General features: G+C 36.7%; 1 protein-coding gene across 1 annotated transcript in view; it reads left to right on the plus strand.

The window, feature by feature from the left end:
* The first annotated feature begins 2,173 nt into the window (after positions 1 to 2,173).
* Positions 2,174 to 26,705, plus strand: part of SMURF2 (SMAD specific E3 ubiquitin protein ligase 2) — a 35,279-nt gene continuing 10,747 nt past the window's right edge. Inside the window, exons 1-10 of the mRNA XM_015812959.1 lie at positions 2,174 to 2,298; positions 4,853 to 4,986; positions 5,458 to 5,523; positions 9,175 to 9,259; positions 9,478 to 9,561; positions 10,981 to 11,183; positions 14,364 to 14,448; positions 15,935 to 16,093; positions 21,300 to 21,507; positions 22,502 to 22,605. Of these exons, the coding sequence (XP_015668445.1) occupies positions 2,174 to 2,298; positions 4,853 to 4,986; positions 5,458 to 5,523; positions 9,175 to 9,259; positions 9,478 to 9,561; positions 10,981 to 11,183; positions 14,364 to 14,448; positions 15,935 to 16,093; positions 21,300 to 21,507; positions 22,502 to 22,605 (1,253 nt within the window). The remainder of the gene's footprint in view (positions 2,299 to 4,852; positions 4,987 to 5,457; positions 5,524 to 9,174; positions 9,260 to 9,477; positions 9,562 to 10,980; positions 11,184 to 14,363; positions 14,449 to 15,934; positions 16,094 to 21,299; positions 21,508 to 22,501; positions 22,606 to 26,705) is intronic.

A 26,705-nucleotide genomic window follows, 5' to 3' on the forward strand; every position in this document is an offset into this window, starting at 1 on the left:
TTGGCCAATGACATTTGTTTAGAGGCATGGATATAATCTTAGTAATGGTGCTTTTGGATGGGCTGCACCAAACCCAGTTTCTCAACTGCTGATTCTATCTAGTGGATGAAGGGATTGAATAACAGAATGCCAACTTTACAATATGGTTGTGATCCCTGATCTATAAACTGCATGATGTACCTGCATTTCTAAGTACATTTGCAATATACTTCAGTATGGGTACATATGCCTGAGATTGTGTTGTTGAACATTTGGAATGCCTACTAAATATATTAAAACTCAAAATGTTACAGCATTCTATAATTGTTTTTTTGTTTTTGTTTTGGTTACAGTTCTCTGTGCAAAAAATTTGGTGAAAAAGGATTTTTTCCGTAAGTACATATTTCTGTTCTTATATCTTTTGTTCTGTATTACCGAGGGTTCAGATTCAAAGATATTGTCTTACTAGGTAGCGTTTCATAAACCATTAAACAGAATGTTCTAATATAGTCAGATTATCTACTTGCATTCAAGCATTGTTTATGGCCTGTGCTAATAGAGCACTGCCTCAAATCGGCTGATTTGAGGCTTGGGAGGTAGGGGGGGGGGCAGCTGCAGCTTCCCCGTTCTCCTTCCCCAGGGCCCTGGGGAAAACTTTTCTCAGACATCCTCCCCTCATCAGCTCTCCTGGAGCTCGATAAATCCCCTCGAAGAGCTTCCCAAGTCCTCCAGAGCCGTCCCCAACAGCCACGGCCGCCATTTTGGCGGTCTATGACGCCATCTTTTGTTGAGCTTGAAATCCCAACATCTCCCATTGATCTTGTTTGCTAGAGATGCTGAGAATTGTAATTCTATAATGCCATAAATGCCAATTTATTGTGAAGTTAAAATCTAAAAATGGATCAGTATTATAATATACTTTAATCAGCACTAAAATTCAAGATCATAATCCATTTCATAGCATTAAGTTTTTAGATGTAGTTATCAGGAAGCATCCCAAAAGTCCCTTGAGTTTTAAAGATAGCATGGAAATTTAGCATAAGAGTGGTTGGAAAGAGTTGCTGCCACTGGTTTCTTTTGGCTAAATTTGTTGCTTATTAAAGAATTGCTTTAACCATGGGTACTGCTAACTTATTTCAGTCAAGTACAACTATTGATGATTTCATGAACACATCCCTGTAGTTTTCTTGGTATTAGTGTGGATGTGGTCTGCCATGATATTCTTATAGAATGTTTTTCAACTTCTGAACTCAACTTACTCTATTGGAATTACCTGTTGGTCTCCCATCCGATGTCTACTATAATCAGAATGACCTAATTAATTTTCTAAGCCCAGTCAAGGTCAACCAGATGCTGCTATCTGCTGATGTTTCATGTGTCTTACAGAATATTTATAAATAACTGTTGTTTGTTTCATAAATGTCACCTCTACCTTTATAATTAAATGCTTCAAGAAGTACAGGGAGTCCCTGGGTTAAAAATGAGTTCTGTTCCCTAAATCTGTCTTTAACCAAAATTTGTATTTAAGTCAGAACTCATACTTACAAATGGGCTGCCTATTACTAAAAATGGTGGGTGGCGCCAGTGCTTTTTTTCTAAAAAAAAAAAAAGGTGCCGGAACTCACGTCCTACAACCCGCCTTGCCTACCCTATAAGGTTCCATCCAAAAAAGGTGCCGGAACTCCGTTCTGGGCGTTCTATGAGAAAAAAAGCCCTGGGTGGCGCTGTTCTTCCTCAAGCCAATCAACCGGGCAATGCTTTCATTAGAAATGGCTGAAAACAGGCTGTGTATTAAAAACACATGGCTTCAGTGCTGTCTTGACTTTGAATCTTCCTGTTCTTGAAAGAATTAGACTTGTGAAAAACATTTTTTAGCATTTACAATGATAGCCTGAAGTGTCTTGAAAGAATGTTGTATGTCCAAATCAATTCAGTATCGGATGTATCTTGCAAAGAACAAATAAATTATGGAATTCCTAGTAGAATTCGTTCTTTATATAAAATTCTACTTTTACATAAAGGATTGGTACTATTAATGTAGTTGAGTACAAAAATTTCTCAAACCCAGATTGACAGCATTATGAGAATTCCTTTGTTCATTGGATTAAAAAGGAGATAGGTTAGAAAATGTAGGCGCTTTCTAATGGGCCGTCACAAATAAAATGATACCAATTAGCAGCATCCTCATTGTACTATGTATTTTCTGACAGGACTTCCTGACCCATTTGCTAAAGTGGTGGTGGATGGATCTGGCCAGTGCCATTCTACTGATACTGTGAAGAATACCCTTGATCCAAAGTGGAATCAGCATTATGACTTGTATGTGTCCGTAGAGATTATTTAAATATGGTCAAACTTTAAGCTGGATAATTGCTAAAAAAATGAAATATATTAAGTCAGGGAATCTTTGTTAAGAATTACTCTGAAAAGTAATGCAGGCCTGCATTAGCTGTCTGATTTGTTTATAAAGTAGCTGGTGGATCATTGCTAAAGCAGAGGGTTGGTTAATTGATTGGTTATGTGTCATTACACTAGTGTCAACTCTTACCAATTACATAGATACTAATTCTTAAATGCTGCTTTTTTTGTATAAAATCAAAGTGCTTAACTGAGAAAACAAGTATGTATATTTTTTATGACAGTTGGGAAATACAGACAAAAATGCAGATTCTGGATGAGGAATAGAGATACCTGGATTATCAGATAGATTGGATTCCAAATTCACACCAACTTCTCAAATTATGTGTAGTAATCAGCGATGATGGGACTTGTAGTACAGTTTTAATGCCACAGATATAGCATTCTTCCTTTAACTAAGATTGGTTATTTTAGAAGCTAGTTATTACCCCAGCATGTTTACTTCTAATGATCCTAGTATATCATTGTCTAAGTATTAATTGATATATCATAAATTTATACATAGCACTCAAGAAAATGAAATTGGGCACTAATAGCCTTTGACATAATTCTGAAAGCTTTATATTCTAATGTCTTATATAAGACAGAATGTCCAGAATGCGGCCGCGCGGGCGGTGTTGGGAGGGACTCGTCGCTCCCATGTAACACCGCTGCTGCGCGAGCTGCACTGGTTGCCAGTGGCCTTCCGGGTGCGCTTTAAGGTGTTAGTTACCACCTTTAAAGCGCTCCATGGCATCGGACCTGGTTATCTCCGAGACCGCCTTCTGCCACAGATTCCCTCCCATAGACNTCAGGGTGCCGTCGGCCAAGCAATGTCGGCTGGCGACCCCCAGGGGGAGGGCCTTCTCTGTGGGTGCCCCCACCCTCTGGAACGAACTACCCCCCGAGATCCGGACGATTCCGGATCTCCTTACTTTCTGCCGCGCCCTCAAGACATGGCTTTTTCAGCAAGCGGGCCTGGCCTAGGGAGGATTTTAAATTGGGTTTATCTTTAGAGTAATTTTAAATAGCACAGCTTTAAATATTCGGTTTTAATTGGTTTTACTTGGGTGGGGTTGTAAATGTGTTTATGTTTTTTAATATGTTGTGAGCCGCCCTGAGTCCCGTTGGGAGAAGGGCGGGATATAAATCAAATAAAATAAATAAATAAATAAATAAATATCAGGCAACTTTCAACATCAATATTAAAAATAATAAATTTTCCTAAATAAATATATTTCTGCCCTGGCATCCTATTACAGGGGTCCCCAAAATGCACACTATATGTGATATTAAGAAATAGTCCCTCTCTAGTTGCTGACATCATTTGCTGGAATCATAGTCACATGAGTGTCTCTTGGGGAGATAGCACATATGGTAGAAAACATTCTTCCCTTTTTTTTGTAATTGGAGGGATACAGTTGCAATCCATCTGTTCCTCTCTTATATATGTGAGTATTCAACTGAAATCTTTGTGCTTGATAGCAGAAATTATATGTAGAAACAAGTTGAAGGCATCATTATATGAGTAGTCTTTTCCAAAATGATAACATTCTAAGTCTTAGAAAATAATCAGTTATTGATTTGTAAACTCGGAGAGCATTTATACAGGTAGTCCTCAACTTGCGACCACAATTGAGCCCCACATTTCTGTTGTTAAGTGAGATATTTGTTAGGTTTTTCCCTATTTTACAACTTTTCTTGCCTTAGTTGTTAAGTGAATCACTGAAGTCGTTAAGTTAGTAACCCGGTTGTTAAGTGACTTTGCTTGTGAGAAGGTCACAAAAGGTGATCATATGACCTTGGGACATAGCAACAGTCATAAATATGAACCAGTTGAATTTTGATCACATGACCGTGGGGATGTTGCAAAGGTTGCAACTGTAAAAAATGGTTATAAGTCACATTTTTCTTGTCATTGTAACTTTGAATGTCAAGGACTACCTGTATTATGATGCATTGGAACTCCAGTGTGTTACAGGGTGAGTAAACAATTTAAACGAGTGAGTGTAGAAGGATGTTTTTAGTAAATTGAACACTTTGATGTTTGTACTATGACAGAATGCATGAAATGGGAGAAGCTTTCTAAACATCTCCCAGAGAGAAACATAATTCTTAAGTGTTACAACTCGTCTCCAAATTAAACACTCAACAACATACCATTTTTTCTGTTTGAAAGACTGTGACTGTCTAGCCAAAGGATGTCAGCAATGTATGATTTACATAAGATATTTTTTAAAAGCTCCTTTGACATTTGTTCAAGTAGAATCTTTTAATGAGTAAATTATGATGGAGACTTGAGCACGTCTGTGTGTAATGCATTTGACCTCTTCTTCAGCATAAAATAAAAATAAACATTTTATGTTATGAAGCTTCAAAAATATTTTGCAGTCAAAAATTATGTTTCATAGACTATTAGAGGTATGCAGTCAACATATGTTTTATTGCTGATTCCTGTCTTTTTCCCTCCCCTTAGATACATTGGAAAGTCTGACTCTATAACAATCAGTGTATGGAACCACAAGAAAATCCATAAAAAACAGGGAGCTGGTTTTCTGGGTTGTGTGAGACTTCTTTCTAACGCTATCAACCGCCTCAAAGATACTGGTTGTAAGTAGAAAGAACAAAAGTACTTCCATGTTTTGGAGTGATTTAGTTCTATGGGAATTATAATTTATTTGTTTGTTTACTTATTTATTTATATCCCACCTTTATTATTTTTACGAATAAGGAGGCAAATATATCCACCACAACTTCCTCCTCCAATTTTTTTCACCACCACCACCACCACCACAACCCCTGTGAGGTGGGTTGAGTTGAGAGAGAGTGACTGGCCCATAGTCACCCCGCTGGCTTTCATGCTTAAGGCATGACTTGAACTCATAGCCTCTGACTTTTTAGCCTGATAGCTTAACCACTAGACCAAACTGGCTTTGGGGAGGGTGAAAACCAGTATGCTCTTCATCTTCTTTTTGAAATTCTAGAAATGTTCAATTCAGCAATATGTATTTTGCCATAGAAATTACCTTCCGTGATCATTACAGAGAAATAAGGTATGCTTCCTTGGTTCTTTTTTAATAGATCAGAGATTAGACCTGTGCAAACTTGGGCCGAGTGACAATGACACAGTTAGAGGACAGATAGTAGGTAAGTAATGATTTTATTTTGTTTGTTTGCTTTATTTTATAACCTGCCTTGATTATTTTTATAAATAACACAAGGCGGTGAAAATACTCGTTTCTTCTCCTGTTTTCCCCACAGCAACATTCTTGTGAAGTGGGTTGGGGTGAGAGAGAGAGAGAGAGATAGCGATAGCTCAAGGTCATGCAGCTGGCTGTCATGGGAAGGCAGGATTAGAATTCATAGTCTCTTGTCTATGGAGATTCTCAGCCAACCAGGTCATGGTTGTTCCAAAGGTGCTTTTTCAAAAGGCAACTAGACTTTCAAAAGCATCTTTAGATCATAGTCTCTTGGTTTCTAAGCTAACACCTTAACTACTAGATCACACTAGACCAGGGGGTGTCAAATTGGTGACCCACAGGCCGGATGCGTCACGAGCAGGCCACACCCACCCCAGCTCCTCAAAGGCAAAAAACATTGTGATACATAACGTGACACGATCGAGTTTGACACCCATGCACTAGACCAAATTTAAATATATATTTAAACACCAGGATGGAAATGGAAAACAAGGAATGCAAAGTATGATTCTTCCGTTACTTAAGTTTGTTTTGAGTCAGAATGGCATGATTTTGATATAGCCCTGAATAAGTTTGACAGAAATCTCCACCTAAAGCTACTATAATTCTGCACTTTATTGGCAAAGAAATTTTGGAAGGCTTCTGTGATACAGTTTCATTCCTAAGTATAACATATAACAGGTAAAGCAGTATAGCCTTTTGGAAGAGGTCCCTGCAAAAATATGGAAGAGGAATGGTACAGAGTACCATTAGGATAAACAGATTGTCCATAAAAGCATCTTGATCCAGCAAATGTTTTTTAATGAATAAAAGTGAAAGGCATTTTATTTCCATTTCTTCTTTTGTATGCACCCCCCCTTTGCCGCCTCCCATGTGGCTCCACGAGGGTTCCCCTATTATCTGAAGAAGAATTAGGGAAATTAAGGCATAGGCGGAATGAAAGAGTTCTCCCCTCTAGAGCTCTGATGGGTGATTGGATTCCAATTTTGATTGGAAAGAGAAACCACTGCATGTAACTCTTTTATTTCTGTTTATCAGCATTACTTGGCATTCATTTTCCCCTTATTAATAATTGCACTCAGCTTACCATTTCTATTTAAACGCTGGCAAGTATAATATATATAAAATTTTAACAGTGATAGTCAGATATTAATTGAAATGCTTAAAGCCAACTAAGTTTACATGTTAGGTACTGCCTTATTTTCTCTTCTCATTGAAGTTAATGTTTAATATATTGCTTTAGCTATGCATTGATCAATCCTGCTAACGTGCTTGTTAACCCTACGAATTTGTTTTTCAAAAGGAGTGAGTGTCAGAAGGGAAATTGACAAGCAACTTTGTGTTGTGATGGTCTTCTGAAATATAGTTTGCTTGATCTCACCCCTGTTCTGCAAAATATGTGTTTAAATATTAGATACATTCCAAACATTTTATTATGTCAACGGTAGGAGGCTCTGTGGATGAAATTGAGCCTGATCATCCAATTTAACATTGCTTACAGTAGTAACATTTAAGAATCCATTCCACTAAATCAGGGGTAGTCAACCTTGGCTCTTTTATGACTCGTGGACTTCAATTCCCAGAATTCCTGAGCTGGCTCAGGAATTCTGGGAGTTGAAGTCCACGAGTCATAAAAGAGCCAAGGTTGACTACCCCTGCACTAAATGGTTGTTTATGATTAAACAAATTTAAAAGTTGGAGGAAGAGTAAAATTACGTCTAATGAGAATTTCCAGACATTTGATTCATAAATTGTGTTCTTGCTTCCAAGTTTTGGGTTTTGTTTTTTTAAATGCTGATCCCAGCAGGTGGAATTATAAGGATCCCTTTTGCAGATGGTGCCCTAACTTCAGAAAGCCAGCATTCCTTTGGGTTGCAGTGGGGCCCAGCCTCTCTGTTATCGTTCGCTGGGTTGATGCTCAGTTTTGGTCTAGACTTGAGCTTTCAGTTCCAATCTAAACAGGATTAGGAAAAGCCCATTCATCTTAATGCCACAGAAACCACAAATAAGTCATGTGTTCAGTTTCATTCTTGACTGGCCTCTTTATAAAGTAAACAGAACTACTTAGGTTTACACAGGCAGCCTTTGTTGTATTATTTGCAACACTTTAGGCATAGAATTGTCATTTTATTTTATTGGTGAAAAATCTTTGGATGTAAGAAATGTTAGCGCTAGAGATTGTCTTTTTAATGCAGGTGTGAATATGGGTATTGTTTGTATAGATTGAAACTATTTTTGCAATAGCATTGTGTTCGTCTATGCCACTGTTGAGCCTTGTTACATCTTTCAAAATGCAAGCAAATAAAAATTGTGTATCAAATATTTTAAAAAAATGAGTGAGAAACCAGATCATAATATTACTGTATATGGTAAATAAAACCCCTGATATGGAAATGCCTTTTACGCAGAAGTATCTGATTCCTAGCAATTGATTTATAAGGCAAGTGGTAAATATGAAGTCCCTTTTCTATATTGTCCACATGTTCAGTGAATTAAACTTCCCAAAGGCTTATCTTTACTGGCAAGATTGTATGTCAGCTTTAAGCAGAGCATTTAGTGGTGGGAGTAGGAGGAAAGAACATAAAAATAAGGTATAGCATACAGGAAAAACAACAGCAAAAAAAAGAAGAAGAAGAATGACATGTTGAAAATAATGTGATAACAAAATATCTGACCAGGCCAAACCATAAGAATGTCACTAGGCAAGTTTCTTTGAGGAGACGATTCTACAACCTTGACATGTTAATCAAGAAAGCTCTCTCTTTTTCTGGTCACCACTCCCCATTTTCATGGTGCTTAAAGGAGATTCTGTGAAGAAACAAAGCATCTGTTGATTCTCAGGTACTCAGTTTTGTCAGGACTGAGTTGTTGCTTATCGGTCCTTATTCAGTTTATTATTACTCCTGGTATAGTTTCATTATCCTTCACATGAATTTGATGGAAAAGAATGGGATGTTATCAGCAAAGAGGTGGTGCTTCATTACATCTCCCTTTTGCCTTTTCCAGTTTATTCCGGTGTTCAGAACCATGGAGACAACTAAAATCTTGCAGGATCCTATAACATTGACATATTCCCTCAGTATCACATTTTGGAGTTACTTCTTTAGGTAGAAATGGAATTATTATGTCATTGTTTCTCCCAAAAGAATATGGGAGGAGTAACATTGTAATATTGATATTGGAAGTTGCTAGATGCTTCAGAATTAACCAGATCTACATTCCACAATAAATCATCCATTAATATACTGTTAGCAATCTTTGTACTAAGGTAAACTTTTCTAACAAAGTATGCTTTGTGTTCTACTAGGCACCTATGAGGAACAGATTGAAGGTGTAAGATTGTAGCTTGAGGTGACAGAGACATGATTATAGGAATACCTATTTACTGAGCTAAAATTTTCAGGGTCAGATTACTTGTATTTTGGAATCTCATCAAACTGCTTTCTACTATCTTGGAGTAATCCTCAGGAAGTTTAATGAAAAGATAAGAGTATCCTATATGTTTTCAAAATTTCAAATATGTATATCACTGAATCAAAAAGATTCATGCAAGATATGCCACAATAATGTTCTAATTTTGACTTTTGTTTTTTGATAGTAAGTCTTCAGTCCAGAGATCGGATAGGCACAGGAGGGCAAGTTGTTGATTGCAGTAGACTATTTGACAATGATTTACCTGATGGGTAAGTTATTTTTTTTTGATAGTTGGAATAAAATAATATATTGCATGTCCCAAACATTGTTTTACTTTGTGCTTAATATTTGCAGTGATAAAAAGAATGAAAGAATGCTAGTTTAAAATGTCACATAAACTTATTTAATAAATAACTCTGCGAGCTCAGACATTTTAAAATCACACTTCTTATAATATACACTTTTCTTTCAATACAAAAATATTTAGTTGGGAAGAAAGGAGGACAGCTTCTGGAAGAATTCAGTATTTGAATCATATCACGCGAACAACACAGTGGGAGAGACCAACACGGTAAGCATTCTTTTAAAGAGCTAAAAGTATGGCGTGCCTACAACTCTAGTGGTTGTCAGTGCTAAAAATTCTCCAGTTGTAAGTCAATGTTCCACATTATGTCTTTTTCTCCCAAATTAGAGCTTTTTCTCACATATTTAATATGTATTACATTATTACACAAAAACATAGAACATATTTGCTCATGAGAATCTTTTCAGGGAATCTGGAGAGGCAGAGCATCCAAATTAGTTTTCAGATAAATGAGTGGGTTTTTTTTATTCCCCTCTGCAACAGTCATTTTGCTAGAACACTTAACAGTATCTCAAACTTCTGCATATGCCTATTGGATCAAAACAGTTGCTTATTCCTGTTTTGTTAGATTTCCTTAAGTCCTTATTATTTATTTTTTAATGTTCAATAGTAAGTAATAAAATTGACAAGAATAAAGAGTCTTATATAAAGACAAAACTGTTTTTTATAGAACTCTGGTTTTTATTAAATTAACTCAGGGTTTGTTATTAGTTTATATATCCTTTCTAGGAAAGGGAAAAACAAGGGAAACAGTTTGGACAATGCATTAAATAAATTATTCCTATTTTGCTTCCGGTTGAATGGGAGACGGTGAGTTTTGCACCAGTACAAATACACCAGGATTTTCCTGATTCTTCTATTGTTGGTTGTAAAGTTGGCAACTATGTTATTGCTAATATGTAGGAAATCAGATCTCTCATTTCCCTTTCCCCAAGTCGTCTTTGTTCCCTCTTTAGTACAATGCAAACAGTGTGAACATTTCTGAGTGAAGCACAGTGTGGGATAGTTTTAGAACTGCTATTATCAAAGGAGGCATTAGTGGTCTCTCTGGCAAGAAGAACTTTTTTCTAACTACTAGCTGTAACCATTCCTTGTCAAGACTAATCTGGTCTCAGCAATCCTTGTGGTGATAATTTTAGGGCTGGTTTACTGGAAATAAGCTTTACGCAAAATTACCCTGGGGGCTGAGCTGGAAATTGCTTCTGATATAAAACGTTGCAGCCAGATCATTGAAGGGACATATGAATGTTTTATACCCATCTACCAATCTGTTCATATTCATATGAAAGAACTGTTTGGACTTAGGCGCTTGATGCCTAAGAGTAGCCTATTTGTCATATGACGATTCGTTTATTACCTGTCTGAGGCAATGCTGCATTTATCAAGAATTTGCTATGCCATAATCCAAGAGAATGTCCTCAACACTTGTGCCCTCTTTCACTCTAGCATCCAGCCATCTTGTACCGCTTCTCATTTTTATCTAATTAAAAGTGAATAATAAACTTTATTTATTTATTAGAAGGTGGCTTTTAAACTGGTATTTCTTAAGATGTTGTTTAAAACTCTGTAATTTTAGACTGTAATGCGCTTTTGATAGAAGAAACAAACATTGTTGTTTTTTACTAGGCCAGCATCGGAATATTCCAGTCCTGGCAGACCTCTGAGTTGCTTTGTGGATGAGAACACACCGGTTACAGGAATAAATGGTGCAACGTGTGGACAGTCATTTGACCCCAGGCTAGCCGAAAGGAGAGTTAGATCTCAGAGGCATAGGAATTACATGAGCAGGACTCATCTGCATACTCCTCCAGATCTACCTGAGGGATATGGTATGTTTTCCTGAAATTGTATAACTATCTACTTGTCTTTTATAAATAAGAGAGAAAGTATAATTTCCCATTTAAGGGAACTGTTTTTTTAAAATTGGATTATAATGCTGGTGCCAACTATGATGATTTGGCAATTGTGCAACACAAAGGAGATGCTGGGACCTTGTGGTTAATAAATATTTTAATCAGTGACATTTTCCTCTCCATAAAACTCTTACATTACAACTCAGTGTGGTCATAAAAATGGCTAATTTTGAATCAATATCTTTAGGCAAAGAGAACTTTAGATTGTTTTTTAATGAGGTATATTGTGGCAGTGCAAAGACTAATGAGGATAGCTTTGTCTGTTGTGAACATGGGCACATTTGATATATCGTTTTTAAAAATTTAGAAATCCGTAACTGCTTTAGACAAGTCACTAATGTTATGTATTCTCTGTTTCAAAATGCATATATGTATACCAACTCTTTTACTCTTTTCATTTGTTTAGTATGTGTGACGCTTGTCAAGGAGGTTATGCTATTGTTATTTTTAATTGTCCTGCAGATATATTAATTTTGAAGGCAGATATACCTGTCCCAGGATACTATTGCAGGATCCAATCTGGGTCGATCACCGGGACCAGAGTTTCCGTCTTTCGAGTTTTCGGGCTTGTGCTGGAGCCCATCTCTCAGGGAACCTCTGTCTAACACACTCTGCTAGAGAGAGGTTCCCTAAGGATGGGCTACAGCATGGGTCTGGAAGCTCAAAAGACGGAAATTCTGGTCCCGGTGACAGACCCAGATTGGATCCTGCTATATTAATTTTGTTATATATCATGTAAACTACCGAAAATAATTTGATTGTAGCAGGGTATAAGTTTAATAAATAGGGGGCAACACACACACACACACACATGTATTTACTCTAGTTCAGATACCACAATTCTACTAGAACTCAACTTTTATTATTCTAACAGATTTTTTCCCCTATACACTTGGAATTTTGTTTGTATTATAGAATTTTAAAAAAATATGCTATTGTATTTAAAATAGGAAGTTCTGAGATCTTAAAATCCATACCAGAAAGTTTGTCAGAAGGTTGAATCATGGCAACTGGACTAATTTAAATTAGTCCAATTGCCATCATTCAACCTTCTGATACCTTTGCCTGGATAACTGAGAGTTTTCATTGACATACCAGAAAGTTGTTAATTGACCATCAGAATATTGGGATTCTCTGATCAAATTTAAATTATGTTTGTAAGTTTATGGGCATACATTTGCATTTGTGCATATATGATGCTTTTTAAGGGAAGGGAATGAAAAGAAGTCTCCCCCCCCCCGAAAACTCTTACTGTTTATTTAGAAATCTGTATTGATCTAGTTGGCACTGAGTGTCGATATGCATGCAGACGCACCCAACATGTACCATTTCTGCATTCAGTGGCTCCGTCTGCCGAATCTATTAACATATATAGAACTTACTAGCAGGTCTGAGCTGGGAATATTTGTAATTTCAGGATTTCTTATTTTGTGCAGAAATTCCTTGTTGTTTTGAACAAGGATGAAGATTATATTATTGAAACCTCCCTATGAGAAATTCCTGTTAAACTTACTCAGATTCACATCTCAGTATAGAAGAGTACAGGTAGTCCTTGACTTGTGACCACAATCGAGCCCGAAACTTTGGTTGCTAAGGAAGACAGATGTTAAGTGATTTTTGCCCCATTTTGCGACCTTTCTTGCCACAGTTGTTAAGTTAATCATTGAAATTGTTAAGTTAGCAACACAGTTGTTATGTGGCTTCTTCATTGACGTTGCTTGTCAGAAGGTCACAAAAGATGATCACATGACCCTGGGACAGTGCAGCCATCATAAATATGAGCCCGTTGCCTAGTGTCAGAATTTTGATCATGTAACCACGGGGATGCTGCAATGGTCGTAAGTGTGAAAACGGGCAATAAGTCACTTTTTTCAGTGCTGTTGTAACTTCGAATGGTTGTAAGTCAGGGACTACCTATATGCATTGTAACTCAATAATGCCTGAGAATTTTCCTCCATTTGTACTGGAAAATCCCAGATCACTATAATCGCCACAATAATTGGCACTGCCTTTAATTCTGCAATAATTTATAATCCTCACGTTATCCCAAAAATTCCTTCCCTGGAGTCCTCTAAGTCACTTCTTTCAGTGTTGTTGTAATTTTAAATGGTCACTAAATAAATGGTTGTAAGTTGAGGACTACCTGTATTCTGCATTCAAATACTTATTACAGATATTGGAGAGTCTTCATTTCCCCATTTTTGTATTGTGTGCCGACTGTTCAGGATCTTTCCAGTCTCTTCAGTGGAATAAAATTAACTGTGGTTGCATAGGAGAACAGCTTTAAAAGTCTCTTTCTCCTATTTTTCTTCTTATACCCCACCCTTGCAAATGTCTTCATCCTGTGACAGACAGGCAAGTCTCAAGGGAGATTGGAGAAGAAGCTGGATCCGGACAGGAATGGGGTAACAGGGAAATGGTTAGGAGGCCAACAGAACACACGGTGCTGTCCCTGCTGCACTCCAAAAGTCTAGCAGCTTTTCAGCTATCATCCAAGGGATTTCTAAAAATACCAAAGATGCAATGGGAAAACAGAAGAAAATTACCCTGGAAGATATTGCTTGTGTTCCAATGAGGTTCAGGTTTTTTTTTTTAAAGCATCTTTGGTCTTTTTCCCACGTAAATACACATCTATGTATCTTTGTGTATTTATGAATAGCCACTATCCTTTGGATTTATTCGAAAGTGAAAAATGCAATTGTGTATGCATAGAAGTCCTATAAACCCCCTAATATTATACTGTAAAAAAGTTCATTCAAACAAGTATTTTTTTAAATCTTTCCAATATTCTGGCCCTGGGAAGGTTAACAACAGTTAAAAATATAACACAGAAACAGAATAAAGGTTAGGGAAATATATAAAAAATTACCCCAGTCGTGCTTAACCAAACTGTTCAAAGTAGTCCCAGTCTGGAACTTCTAATAGCTGTTCTAGAAAAGACCAAAATGGAGCATCACAAGGAGAAGTTACATAGATTGTAACATTTATGTCTAGATTATCAATGATAACTGGAGATCTAGGGGAATTTTTTTTTATAAAAGGAAACAATATTTTGAACTTTCTGATTTGTTTTTACATTGATAATTTCCCAAACAGAGCAAAGGACAACTCAGCAAGGGCAGGTGTATTTCCTACATACTCAAACTGGTGTAAGCACATGGCACGATCCCCGTGTACCTCGGTAAGAAAATAATGTATCTTAATTGATGCTGGAAATTAAGTAAATTCCCTTCACAAATAAAATGCAAAATAGCACACAAATTTCAAATAATTGTACACTTGCCTGGTATGTGGCGTGTGATTCTATAGAACTCAAATTCAGAACGTGGTTCAGAAAACAATGCATTCTGAAAAATCTCTGCTTTCATTTAAAAAGAAGAGAATAGCACGGGCTAAATCTTTATATCTGAAAAAGGATGCATTATATGTCTAATACATTTACAAACATCTGAGGGGGTTTGAATAAAATTTTTCTTTGGTCAGAAATGAAATTAAATAAAACCTAAATTTATTACTTACGTGCCTCCAATTTTCTTACCAAAGAAAGTCAAATCAGTGAAGATTTTCTGCTAATGTAACGGCTTTTGTCAGTGGATTTAAGAGCGAGGCAGTTTCCCCACTCTTTACAGTCCTCTGTGTACCCTTAAAATTCAGAGAAATCTCCAAAGGAGCTATAGAGGTATATGGAGACCTACGAGGTCTTGAGAATTGAAGATGGCCTCATCACTCAAACAGATTTCCAATATTAACTTTTAAAGTATAAAACTTGTAGTAAGTGTGTTAAAATCTAAATTGTATAGTTTATTTTTTCTTTAACATTAAGTTTACACACTTAAAGCTAACCTCCCTAGTTTTTTATTCGGTAAATGATGTAATAGTTAAAGCACTGTGCTAGGACTGTGGAGACCCATGTTCAGGTCCCTATGGATTTATGAAATGTACTGTGTAATCTTGGATTGCTTGCTGTGTCTAATCTATCCTACTTCACATAATTGTTCTGAGGGTGGGAAGTAAAACATGTACGGTGAAGGATATAGAAATAATGTGAATAATAATATGAATAAATAATGAAAAAATAATAAGTAAATGGAAGGCTTCTTTTACAAAAATTAAAAGATTTTAATCATAGTATATTGAGAAAACTTGTATTCATCTAGAGCTTGTCACTGTATCTCATGGTTAGTCTGCACGGTGGGTTAAAGTCACCTGTGGTACACTGCAAGCTTATATAAAATTTATGGAAAATAAGATCTGTTTTCAGCTTTAGAAAAAGCATTTCAACTATCCTTAAAAAACTAAAGTCTTGTTAAAATTATAACTAAAGATAAAATCAGTATTAAACTCCTATAGTAAGAGTGGCCTTTTAAGTACTTAGATTTCTAGTAGGAATCACGCTGATTACAGGAATATTAATTTTTTAAAAAAAAACTGTATAGCTTTTGTGTGATAACAGTGTTTCCAAGGCAGTGTCTTTCTAAGAGCATGTTTTTTGGGTTTTTTTTACTTTCATGGACTTACTCCCAGGGAATAGAGAATCAAACTGAAGAGATAATGTTTCTGAAACAATGCGTACACACAGACTTCATGGAATTGTTATGTTACATTTCTGTCTGTTTGGCTCAGAAGCCCTATGCTGAGATATTCCTCATTTATATTTGTTTTTGCAGGGATCTTAGCAACATCAATTGTGAAGAGCTTGGGCCTTTGCCTCCTGGATGGGAAATCCGAAATACAGCCACAGGCAGAGTTTATTTTGTTGACCATAACAACAGGACGACACAGTTTACAGATCCACGACTATCGGCTAATTTGCACCTGGTTCTAAAGTGAGTTAATGTAGTCACTCATATCACCAATATGTGGCTAATAACATTTAGAGCATTAAGGTAGCATTAAGGAAAGTCTCTTAGGCTTTTTAATTTCTATATGTACATTTTAGATTAACATAATCTACAGCAGAATGTTTGATTTGCTGTAGGCATGGATTATCTTATGTCATAGAGGCTAATGCTCTAATAAAGAGCATATTAAAATTGTGTTCTATTTGATGTCATTGATTTAGTAATAGTAATGTTACCATTGCTATTAATCATTGGTTATATTTTATTTTTACTGTTATAAAAAAAACATGTTCTGTATTTCTTCTATTTCTAACAGCCAAATTTCTCCTTAATTTCTTTTGCTTCTGTCCAAATTAAAATAGAAAAGAATGAATAGGCATGAAGCACAGAAAGAAAGGAGAAAAGGGAAAAAAATGAGATTCAATGTCATTTTCAATTTTGGAAGATTGGTACTTGCCTTAAATATATAATACTAATTTATATACAATATGAGACAATTTCTCTATGCTAATTGAAATTGGCTTTCTAGTAGTAAAGTATGATTTATATTTTCAGGGTAAAAATCCCTCAATCCAGATGGGAATTTTTCAGGAATATTTGATTACATTCCTTCTAAGGAAATTAACATCTTACATTGTTTTAAATCAAAATATAAGATAGTATTGATTTGCTCTTGATAGAATTGAAACAGAGGGACTTAAGGAAGCATTTTTAATCCAATAAAATTGTTTTTTTTCTACACCAGAGATTTTCCAATTTTGCTCCTGCATTTAATACTTCTATTCTTCCCAAGAGCAAAAGTTAAGCAAAATTTGCTGTTGTCTAGACTAGGGGTCCCCAACCCCCAGTCTGTGGACTGGCACTGGGCTGTGGCATGCCCGAAACTGGTCCGTGCAAACAAGTGAAGCCCATTCATGGGATGCAGGCAGCATGCGAAACCACGCCCCCTCTGGTCCATTGAAAAACCTCTCTCCACGGAACTGGTCCCTGATGCCCAAAAGATTGGGGGGCGCTCGTCTAGACACAATTATTATTTCAGATCTTCCTAGAATATTGTTTCTAAACTCTTAATACCTTTATATCCCAACTGTGTAAATTTTAACTCACTCGATATTTAACACCCAATTCAGGAACTATTTTTCTTTACTTCTTTTTCTTAACAAAAGCCTCACAGACATGACTCAGCTTGATTAATCTGTTTATTGCAGATAAGAATAAAACAATATACTCGTAGAAGATTTATCCACTTCAGTATATTGAAATTAAAGTTGTTATATAGGTTCAGGGTTTAAATTCTAAGCTTTTCCCTCCTGTCTTTCCAAGTCAGTAGATAGCTATCCATTCTCTTGATTGCCTTGGAAGATACATGATCTGTATTGAGGTAATAGTCTGGGAACTGCTGGCTTCTGCTTTGCCAGCTTCATTCTGCATACTGTATATGGGAAATAGTTACATGTCCACTTAAGACTCCTTTTAAAAAAATGTTTAAACTATGTTTTCATAGAACAATATTTGGGAATAGGGCTCTGGGAGATAAATTTCTTGGTTAGGTAAACCTAAAGCAGGTTTAAAATTATCTAAAAATACTTGATGTTTATATACCTGTTTTAAAATGTAATTACAATTTTTTAGAAAATCTTTTGGTTTGCATAGCTGTTTAAATCTGGTTTATTTATTTATTGACCAACGTGATATTACAGCAGAGTCTCTATCTGCTATCTAGAGCAAATATCAAGCACTTTCCAAAGACTTAAAAATAGGCATTTTCTGACTAACAGTCAGTATAGAATATAATTTATGTTTCATATAGACTAACAAAATAGCTTAACAAATTAGGCTTCTGGCAATAGAAGGAATGTTCTATTTGTCAGGTCCTAAAATCACAGTCTGTTTTTTGCTCTTCCCAAGCTACATACTTTAATTTTTTCCTTCATGCATCTGTTTTTCATTATGAAAGGATTTCAGAAATTCAGCTAGCAGTGTCATCAGCAAAGTATAGTATCTGATAAATTTTATATAGCATTTGTTCTTTTATTATACTATATAGGATAAGTGAAAATGTTTTCTTCTCATATTTGCACTAAAGAAGAAGTTGGCTGTTTCTGTATATTAAAAACCAGTTATGAGTATGTATGTGTTTAAGTAAGTAAATACATGATACAGGGCAGAGTACATTATCAAAAGTAAAAATCAATAAAGACTACATATTAAAACTACATTGAACCATGATGCAAAATAACATATATATACACACATAAGTGCTGGGAAAAAATCCTCACCCAAAAGGTAATCCACTCCCAGACTCAATAACTGGAGAGCCAGTTTGGTCTGGCATTTAATGCATCTGGCTAGAAACCAGGAGCCTGGGAGTTCTAATCCTGCCTTAGGCATGAAAGCCAGATGGGTGACTTTGGACCAGTCATTCTTTCAGCCCAACTCACCTCACAAGGTTGTTGTTGTGGAGAAAATCAGTCAAGGAATTTTGGCTGGCAGGGTCCGGGAGAAGGGTCTTCACTGCTGTGCCTCCTGCCCTTTGGAACATCTTACTCCTTGAGCTGAGATCGGCTCTTATCCTTCTGACCTTCCACAAGAACATGAAGACCTGGCACTGCCAGATGGCTTGGAGCCCTTTTGGGGGAACGTCACAGAGGAGGTGGTTATCAAATTAAGAGGCAACCCCACCTACATCCCCACTTTTAAAGATATTTATCTTTTATAGTTTTAATGCTGTAAGTCACCCAGAGTTGCTTTGAAATGAGCTGGAAAGCAAATAAATGTAAAATAAATAAAATAGTATTAGGTATGTTTGCCACCATAAGTTACTTATAAAGTAATAAAGGTGGGATAAAAAAATAATAATAAAAATCCAGATCTTTAAAGGCAGGCTAAATGACTTCTGGAGTGGGGACACTCTTCCAAAAGGCATTTGACATACCACATTTGCTACCTTTAATTTATTCCTTTAATTTCTAACTATAATAATCTAAATATGGTTGACTCCTGAGAACATTTTTTTAAAAAAACCTATTTTTAAAAATCCAGTTGAAATTCTACCTGTTCCTGAGAAATGCTTCATGAGTTCTTTTGCCATTCCACTTAAAGCAGATAAGTTTATACATAATCTTATTTTTAAACTGAGGGTAAATTAGAATTGCTGGTTATGACTGCTGAGAGCAGAAAACGTCTGGCTGGAAGAATAGAAAATTCTGTCAGCCAGAATGAAGTTTAAAAACAGCAGCCACAGTTTTATTACTTGGCATAAACTAAAGAATGGAGGAAGAAAGCATTTGTTGATGATGTCTTGACCTAACTTTTCTGGTTTATGTTGGCTTTGTATCCAGGTTGGCAACAGTGGTTTTTTGATATTAGTAAGCATCGTTGGCAAACCATCTGTTGATAGTAAACAAAGCATCTTGGGCACCATGGCCCATACCTGGTACTGAAAAAGTCAATTACAAGAGAAACAGCCATCTCTTTGTAATGAACAACACACTTTCATCCCTTATGATGCTGTCTAAACATTCTTATTCCATTAATCAGTGATTATTTAGTTTATAGCAGGGTTCTCATAGCATAATGCAGAAAAAATCTGAGAATTAAAACTAGAGAGCTCTAATATGATTCTTGCAACTATATTAACCAGATAAGGGTTAAAAATAAGAAACAAAACTAAATGACTTGCATTCCCAGCACAAGCTATTACTAGTCAAATGGTGCTGTCTGATGAAAACTAATCCTGATTAGGATTGCAGTCTTGACCAATAGACATTAACTTTTATGAACTATAGATGTGATTTATTGAGCGATACATTGAATTCATGTTATTCTTTAAATTTTATTAAGTATCCTCAGATGCTAATAAAGATGTAAGCACTTACAAGGTTATATAAATAATTACAAATAAACAGTAGGTTGAAAATTTATAAATTTAAATCCACTATCATTTGCTCTCTTCATTCTTAAACAACCTAACAGTTAATTGAAAACACCCTTAAAATTCATTTTGGTTTATCTGTGAATATATATGGTAATTCTTATTAAGATGATATATTCATGTATAAGATCATTTGCAGATAAGCCAACGTTTGAATTTGTAACCAAAATGTCACAAAAAATGTGTCAACCGTGGATAAGCCAATTGTGAAAATTATGATATACTAAATTTCAAGAGTTGGTTTATCTGGGAGTGGTACATTTTTCTTGATATTTTGGTTAAAAATTGAGGGTCATCTTATCTATGAATAGACTTATCCACGTGTTTATTTGTTTAAGTCTTTACTGAATTTTTTATCAACATTTTGATAAACAATAAAATCATGGTTGTGCTCTTTTACCTATCAGAATTATTGTGTTCCATCTATATTTGCCTCTTGTTTCTAGTAAAATTAATGAATTTGATTGACAAGGTTGGCTCTGTTTATCACTGGCTTCTGCTAATAATTGGAAGAGGCAATGAATTATGTTTCTCCACATTGTGGCTACTAAAAACTATATTACTTTCACAGTTCCATCTGACATTTTATATAGTCTTTTAAACAATCAGATTTAGACATTTTTTCTTAGCAAAACTTTTATTCTGAAATCATGTTCTTTCTACTAAAATGCTGCACATTTTGGCATGAGTTTAAAAAATGTCAGAAGGTCCTACCTTGAATATATCATGTTTTCATCCCTCACTGTCTGAACATATTTTTAAAACACTTTTCTTAATAGCTAGTGAAAATATTCATTTATCTGTGCCAATTGTAAAATTGCCTACATTCCTGTGGTTAAGACAAATTCAGGTACAGTGGATACCATCTTAGCCAAACTCTGTCTACATGCATTTTTGTAAATTAACTTTTCAGGTAAAGCAATTAAAATGTATAGTGGTATCCTCCTTTTAGATTGTGTTTTGACACACCTAAACATCTTGGAAAAATAGGGCAGTTTGAGACATTTTGAGTAATAATGCCCATATTGTGCTCTGATCTATTTATTTTTTTTATAAACAAACTATTGGAAATGTTCCGTATTAAAAGAAGCAGAGGTGTGTGCTCTTCCAGGTTCCTCAAGAGTATGTTGATAGAATAGCACACTGAATTTTTTTTTTCAACGTATTAGCTCACATGCATTTTGTGGAAGTCATGGAAATGGGAACAACTGGAAGTCTTGGAATCTTGAAAGTCAATGTCGCTCTGTTTCTTTTCAGCCGTCAAAATCAACTTAAAGACCAGCCACAACAGCAGCAACAAGTTGTTTCACTCTGCCAGCTTTCAGACGAGGCTGAGTGTCTCACTGTGCCAAGGTATAAACGAGATCTAGTACAAAAACTCAAGATTTTGAGGCAAGAGCTCTCCCAGCAACAGCCCCAAGCTGGACATTGTCGTATAGAGGTCTCCAGGGAAGAAATTTTTGAGGTAATGTGAGAATTATAAATTATTGCTGAATTAAAATAAAAGCCAGTACCTATTACTATGGTGATCTGGGATTTTGCACCACAAATGGAGGCGTTATTGAGTTACAATGCATACAGGTAGTCCTGGGCCTATAACCATTTGTTTAATGACCATTCAAAGTTCCAGTGACACAGAAAAAAGTGACCTATCACTATTCTCACACTTACGATCATTGCAGTATCCCCAAGGTCACGTGATCAAAATTCAGACACTTGGTAACTGGCATGTATTTATCATGGTTGCAGTGTCCTAGAGTCATGTGATCACCTTTTGCAACCTTCTGACAAGCAGAGTCAGAGTCAGAGGAAGCCAGATTCACTTAAAAGCTGTGTTATTAACTTAACAACTGCAGTGATTCACTTAACAACTCTGGCAAGAAAGTTCATAAAATGGGGTAAAACTCACTTAGCAACTGTCTTGCTTAGCAACAGAAATTTTGGGCTCAGTTGTGGTTGTAAGTCAAGAACTACCTGTATTTTGAGATTCAGTAGGGGCTTGTGATTTTATGGAGACAGCATCCTTCTGGTAAAGTCTGAAATTAATTTGTTTATGTTCTCTACAGTCTTTTTCAGAATTAAGTTATTTTTCTTCAATTGATAGGACTTGCATTAGAATAAATATGGATAAGACCAAATAAGACAACTTTGCAGGGTGGTTTCTGGGGATCTTGCAGGAATTGTGGAAATTATATTAGAAGAGTATAGGTTTCCTATAAAACATAAAAGACATAAAAGATATATTTTTCCCCTTAAGTAAACCAGGTACTGAACAGAACGTACCATATGTACTTGAATTTATAAAACCTATGCAAGCATCATCTCTGAACACTAAAGGCATTTTTATTGATCTGACAATCAAGAATAAAACTTTATTAATTAAGGCAGTAATGTCAATTTTATACAGTCTAGTAAAACATAAGAAGTATTCGGCTCATAGGTACCTAATGTAATTGCAGGAGTCTTATAGACAAGTCATGAAGATGAGACCAAAAGACCTATGGAAGAGATTAATGATAAAATTTCGTGGGGAAGAAGGCCTTGATTATGGCGGTGTTGCCAGGTAAATAAATCCAGCTTAAAATATATAATGTTTTGGCTTTTTTTTTAAATATGATAATTGAACTAACTTTAGTTCCTATTACCTTTCAGAGCAGTATTGGAGGCAATGTTCTGCAGTTTCTGGTAAATTTAAATGCAAGTTAGTTAGCACATTGGTAGCATTTCATGGACCAAACCTATCCTTCAATTGACATCTTTTTAGAAGGCAATATGTATAACATAACAAGGTATTCAGCAGCCCTTAGTTATGTTCTAGAATGAAGCCTTTTATGCTCATAACCATTTGATTTCCTTTGCTAGACCATTGCCAGGGATTGACCTTGGAAACGTATATGCTCAAAGTTTGCTTTTTACCACCCCAAATAGGGAAGTATGACCAATAAAGAACTGACAAGAGCTAAGAACAGATACAAGTCTAAAGTCAAGCTCAAATCCTACTAATTTAATACAAGTGTTCCATATTAATCACAATGCAAAAGTAATTTCCCATTGTATTCTTCTGGAGGTGTTTTTTGATTTTCCAGTCTAACCTGCCAAAAGTTTTACAAACCTGATACTACTTGCTAGTCTCTCATCCAAGTATTAAGTAACTTTGACTTTCAACTTGACTTTGACTTTCAACTTTGATTTTAGCCAAGATTGTTTAAGAGCTGGTAGGTTTCTCTAATGCACTTATATCCACAGTGATTATAACAATTTTAGAGTAATTATTGCACTGAAATATTTAGGCTTATAAGGCTCCACCTTGTGGTAATGTTTCATAAAGCAAACCTTGCATTGCCTGATTTTGCGTGAAATCGTATTGTTTTAAATACTAGGCATGATCTAGTCCAGTGGTTCTCAACCTGTGGGTCAGGACCCCATTTGGGGTCGATCGACCATTTCATGGGGGTCGCCAAGCAAGGCTGTCCGCCATTTTTTTTGTCTGCCATTTTTTTGTCTGCCATTTTTTCCCCTTTTCCGGCAGGTGCCTTACCTCCCTTGGGCTGGGCCAGCTGGTGGTCAGCCTGCTCCTCTCTGCCACTTGCCAGATACGCCTCGGCCGGCGCAGGGGGCGGAACCACGCATGCGCGGCGCTCCCAGGCAGGGAAAGTCCTCGACTTACGACCAGTTGGGTAGTCCTCGACTTAAGACCGGTTTAGTCCTTGACTTATGACCGGTTTAGTCCTCGACTTACGACCGGTTGGGGTCGTGGCATTAAAAAGGTTGAGAACCACTGATCTAGTCCATTAAAGCTAATTCTGGAGTGGGAGGATGGAAAAAAAACAAAACAGGAAGGCAAATGTAGTGGGGAAAAATGGATTCAAAAGGAAATAATTTTGGAGACCAACAGCTACAGTTCCAACCATCCAGATATAAACTGGGAGACAAACTCTGCAGCGATTGGGAGATCAAACAGATTCGTAACCAACCGAGCTGACAACTTTGTCATCCAAAAGGTGGAGGAAGGAACTAGAAGTAAAGCTATACTGGATCTAATTCTTACTAATAGAGAAGAAGTGATAGAGGGAGTTGAAGTTGCTGGAACCTTGGGTGAAAGTGACCACGTCATATTGGAATTCAATATAATGTAAACACAAGCAATAGAAAATAATCCAACCAGTGTCTTAAAATTCAAAAGAGCTAATTTTCAGAATAAAAACTAGGAAAGATTCCATGGATGAAAATCCTAAAGGGGAAAACAACTCAAGAAGCATGGGAAACTCTGAAAAATGCAATCATAAAAGCCCAGTCCAGCACAATACCACTGAAAAAAAAAACCAAGAAATTCAAGAAGAAACCAGCATGGCTGCACAAAGATTTCTTTGACAAACTGAATGACAAAAAGGACAAGTACAAAAAATGGAAAGAGGGCCACATAACTAAGGCTGCTTATCAGCAGACAGCCAGAACATGCAAAGATTAAGTCAGGAAAGCAAAGACTCAGGATGAACAAAGACTTGCAACAGAAATCAAGGACAATAAAAAAAGTTTCTTTCAACATATTAATAACAAGAAAAAAGTCAAGGAAACTAAGTCCACTAAAGTAGAGCTCCCCAATCTTTCCAGCTTGGAAGGAAAGGGAGGAGCAGGGAAATGTTTCCCCGCACGCGCATGCGCAAACAGGCCACTAGCGCCCACAGAAATGGGCCGCTAGTGCCTGTGTGATGCTGGTGGTGCTAGCACACCTGCACATGCGCAAACAGGGCTGCTAGCACCTGTGTGGCAGCACTACCGCGAGTGGGGGGGCTCGCCAGTTATTCCTGCGCCCCGGTGGCCAATAGGCCACAGCCTGGTACTAGGCCGCAGATCATAGGTTGGGGACCCCCTGCACTAAAGAGAGAAGATGGCAAGGAACTAACAAGCAGGGAGAAAGCAGAGCTGCTTAACTCATTCTTTGCATCAGTCTTCACACAAAAAGAAATTATAGCCCAACATACCAAAAAAACTACTGCAAAAGACAAACTAGAAACAAAAATTAAAATAAGCAAGAAAATGGTGAGAGAACACCTATCCGACCTTGACAAATATAAATCACTGAGGCCTGACAGATTACATCCCAGAGATCTGAAGGAGCTGACAGGTGTTATCTCAGAGCCATTGCACCATATCTTTCAAAAATCCTAGAGCACCGGGGAAGTACTTGAGGATTGGAAAGGACTGATGTGGTTCCCATCTTCAAGAAAGGAGAAAAAAAAACAGACCCAGGAAACTACAGACCAAACAGTCTAACATCCATACCTGGGAAGATCCTGGAAAAGATAATAAAAAAACAGATCTGTGAACAACTAGAAGCAAACAAAGTTATAACTAGTAGCCAGCACGGGTTTGTTAAAAACAGATCATGCCAAACCAATCTTATTTCATTCTTTGATAAAGTGACTAAATTAGTAGACCAGCGAAATGCTGTGGACATAGTATACTTAGATTTCAGTAAGGCATTTGACAAAGTAGACCACAACCTACTCCTTGGTAAGCTAGCAAAAGATGGAAAAGACAACATCACCACCAGATGGATTTGTAGCTGGCTGACAAACCGTACTTAACGAGTAGTCCTCAATGATACCACATCCACACGGAGAGAAGTAAGCAGTGGGGTACCATAAGGCTCCGTCTTAGGCCCAGCACTCTTCAATATCTTCATAAATGACTTAGATGAGGGAATAAAAGGGGAACTCATCAAATTTGCAGATGACACTAAACTGGCAGGAATAGCCAATCCCCCAGAAGACAAGCTCAGGATCCAAAAAGATCTTGGCAAACTTGAACAATGGATCCTAGCCAACAAAATAAATTTTAATGTGGAGAAAAGCAAAGTTTTATATTTAGGCAATAAAAATAAAATGTATAAGTACAGATTAGGCAAGACCTGACTTAAAAACAGTAACTGTGGGAGGGACCTTGGAGTCCTAGTGGATGATCACTTGAATACGAGCCAGCAGTGTGCAGCAGCAGCCAAAAAAGCTAGTACACTCCTTGGTTGTATAAACAGAGGCATAAAATCAAGATCATGCAAAGTATTAGCACCGCTTTGTAAAAGCCTAGTTACTAGTAAGACCACACCTGGAATACTGCAACCAGTTTTGGTCACCATACTACAAAAAGATGTTGAGACTTTGGAAAAAGTTCAGAGATGAGCAACTAAAATGATCAAAGGCCTGGAGGCTAAAACATATGAAGAACGGCTGCAGGATTTGGGTTTGGCTAGTCTAAAGAAAAGAAGAAATAGGGGTGACATGGTAGAAGTATTCCAGTATTTGAGGGGCTGCCACCAAGAAGAGGCAGTCAAATTATTCTTCAAAGCGCCAGAGGGCAGGACAAGAAACAATAGTTGGAGGAGCAACCTGGAATTAAGGAGAAACTTCCTAACAGTGAGGACAATTAACCAGCTTGGAACAGCTTGTTCTCAGAAATCGTGGGCGCTCCATCACTGGATGTTTTTAAGAAGAGATTAGACAGTCACTTGTCTGAAATGGTATAGGTTCTTCTGCTTGAGCAGGGGGCTGGACTAGAAGACCTCCAAGGTCCCTTCCAGCTCTATTCTATTCTAATTTCTTGAACAGTTCTGTCTTGTACAACTAAGGAAATGAGGAATGGGGTGGTTCTTAATCTTTTATATTT

The sequence above is a fragment of the Protobothrops mucrosquamatus genome, unplaced genomic scaffold (assembly GCF_001527695.2).
Source record: "Protobothrops mucrosquamatus isolate PMUCROS unplaced genomic scaffold, P.Mucros_1.0 scaffold124, whole genome shotgun sequence".
NCBI classification, from domain to species: Eukaryota; Metazoa; Chordata; class Lepidosauria; order Squamata; family Viperidae; genus Protobothrops; species Protobothrops mucrosquamatus.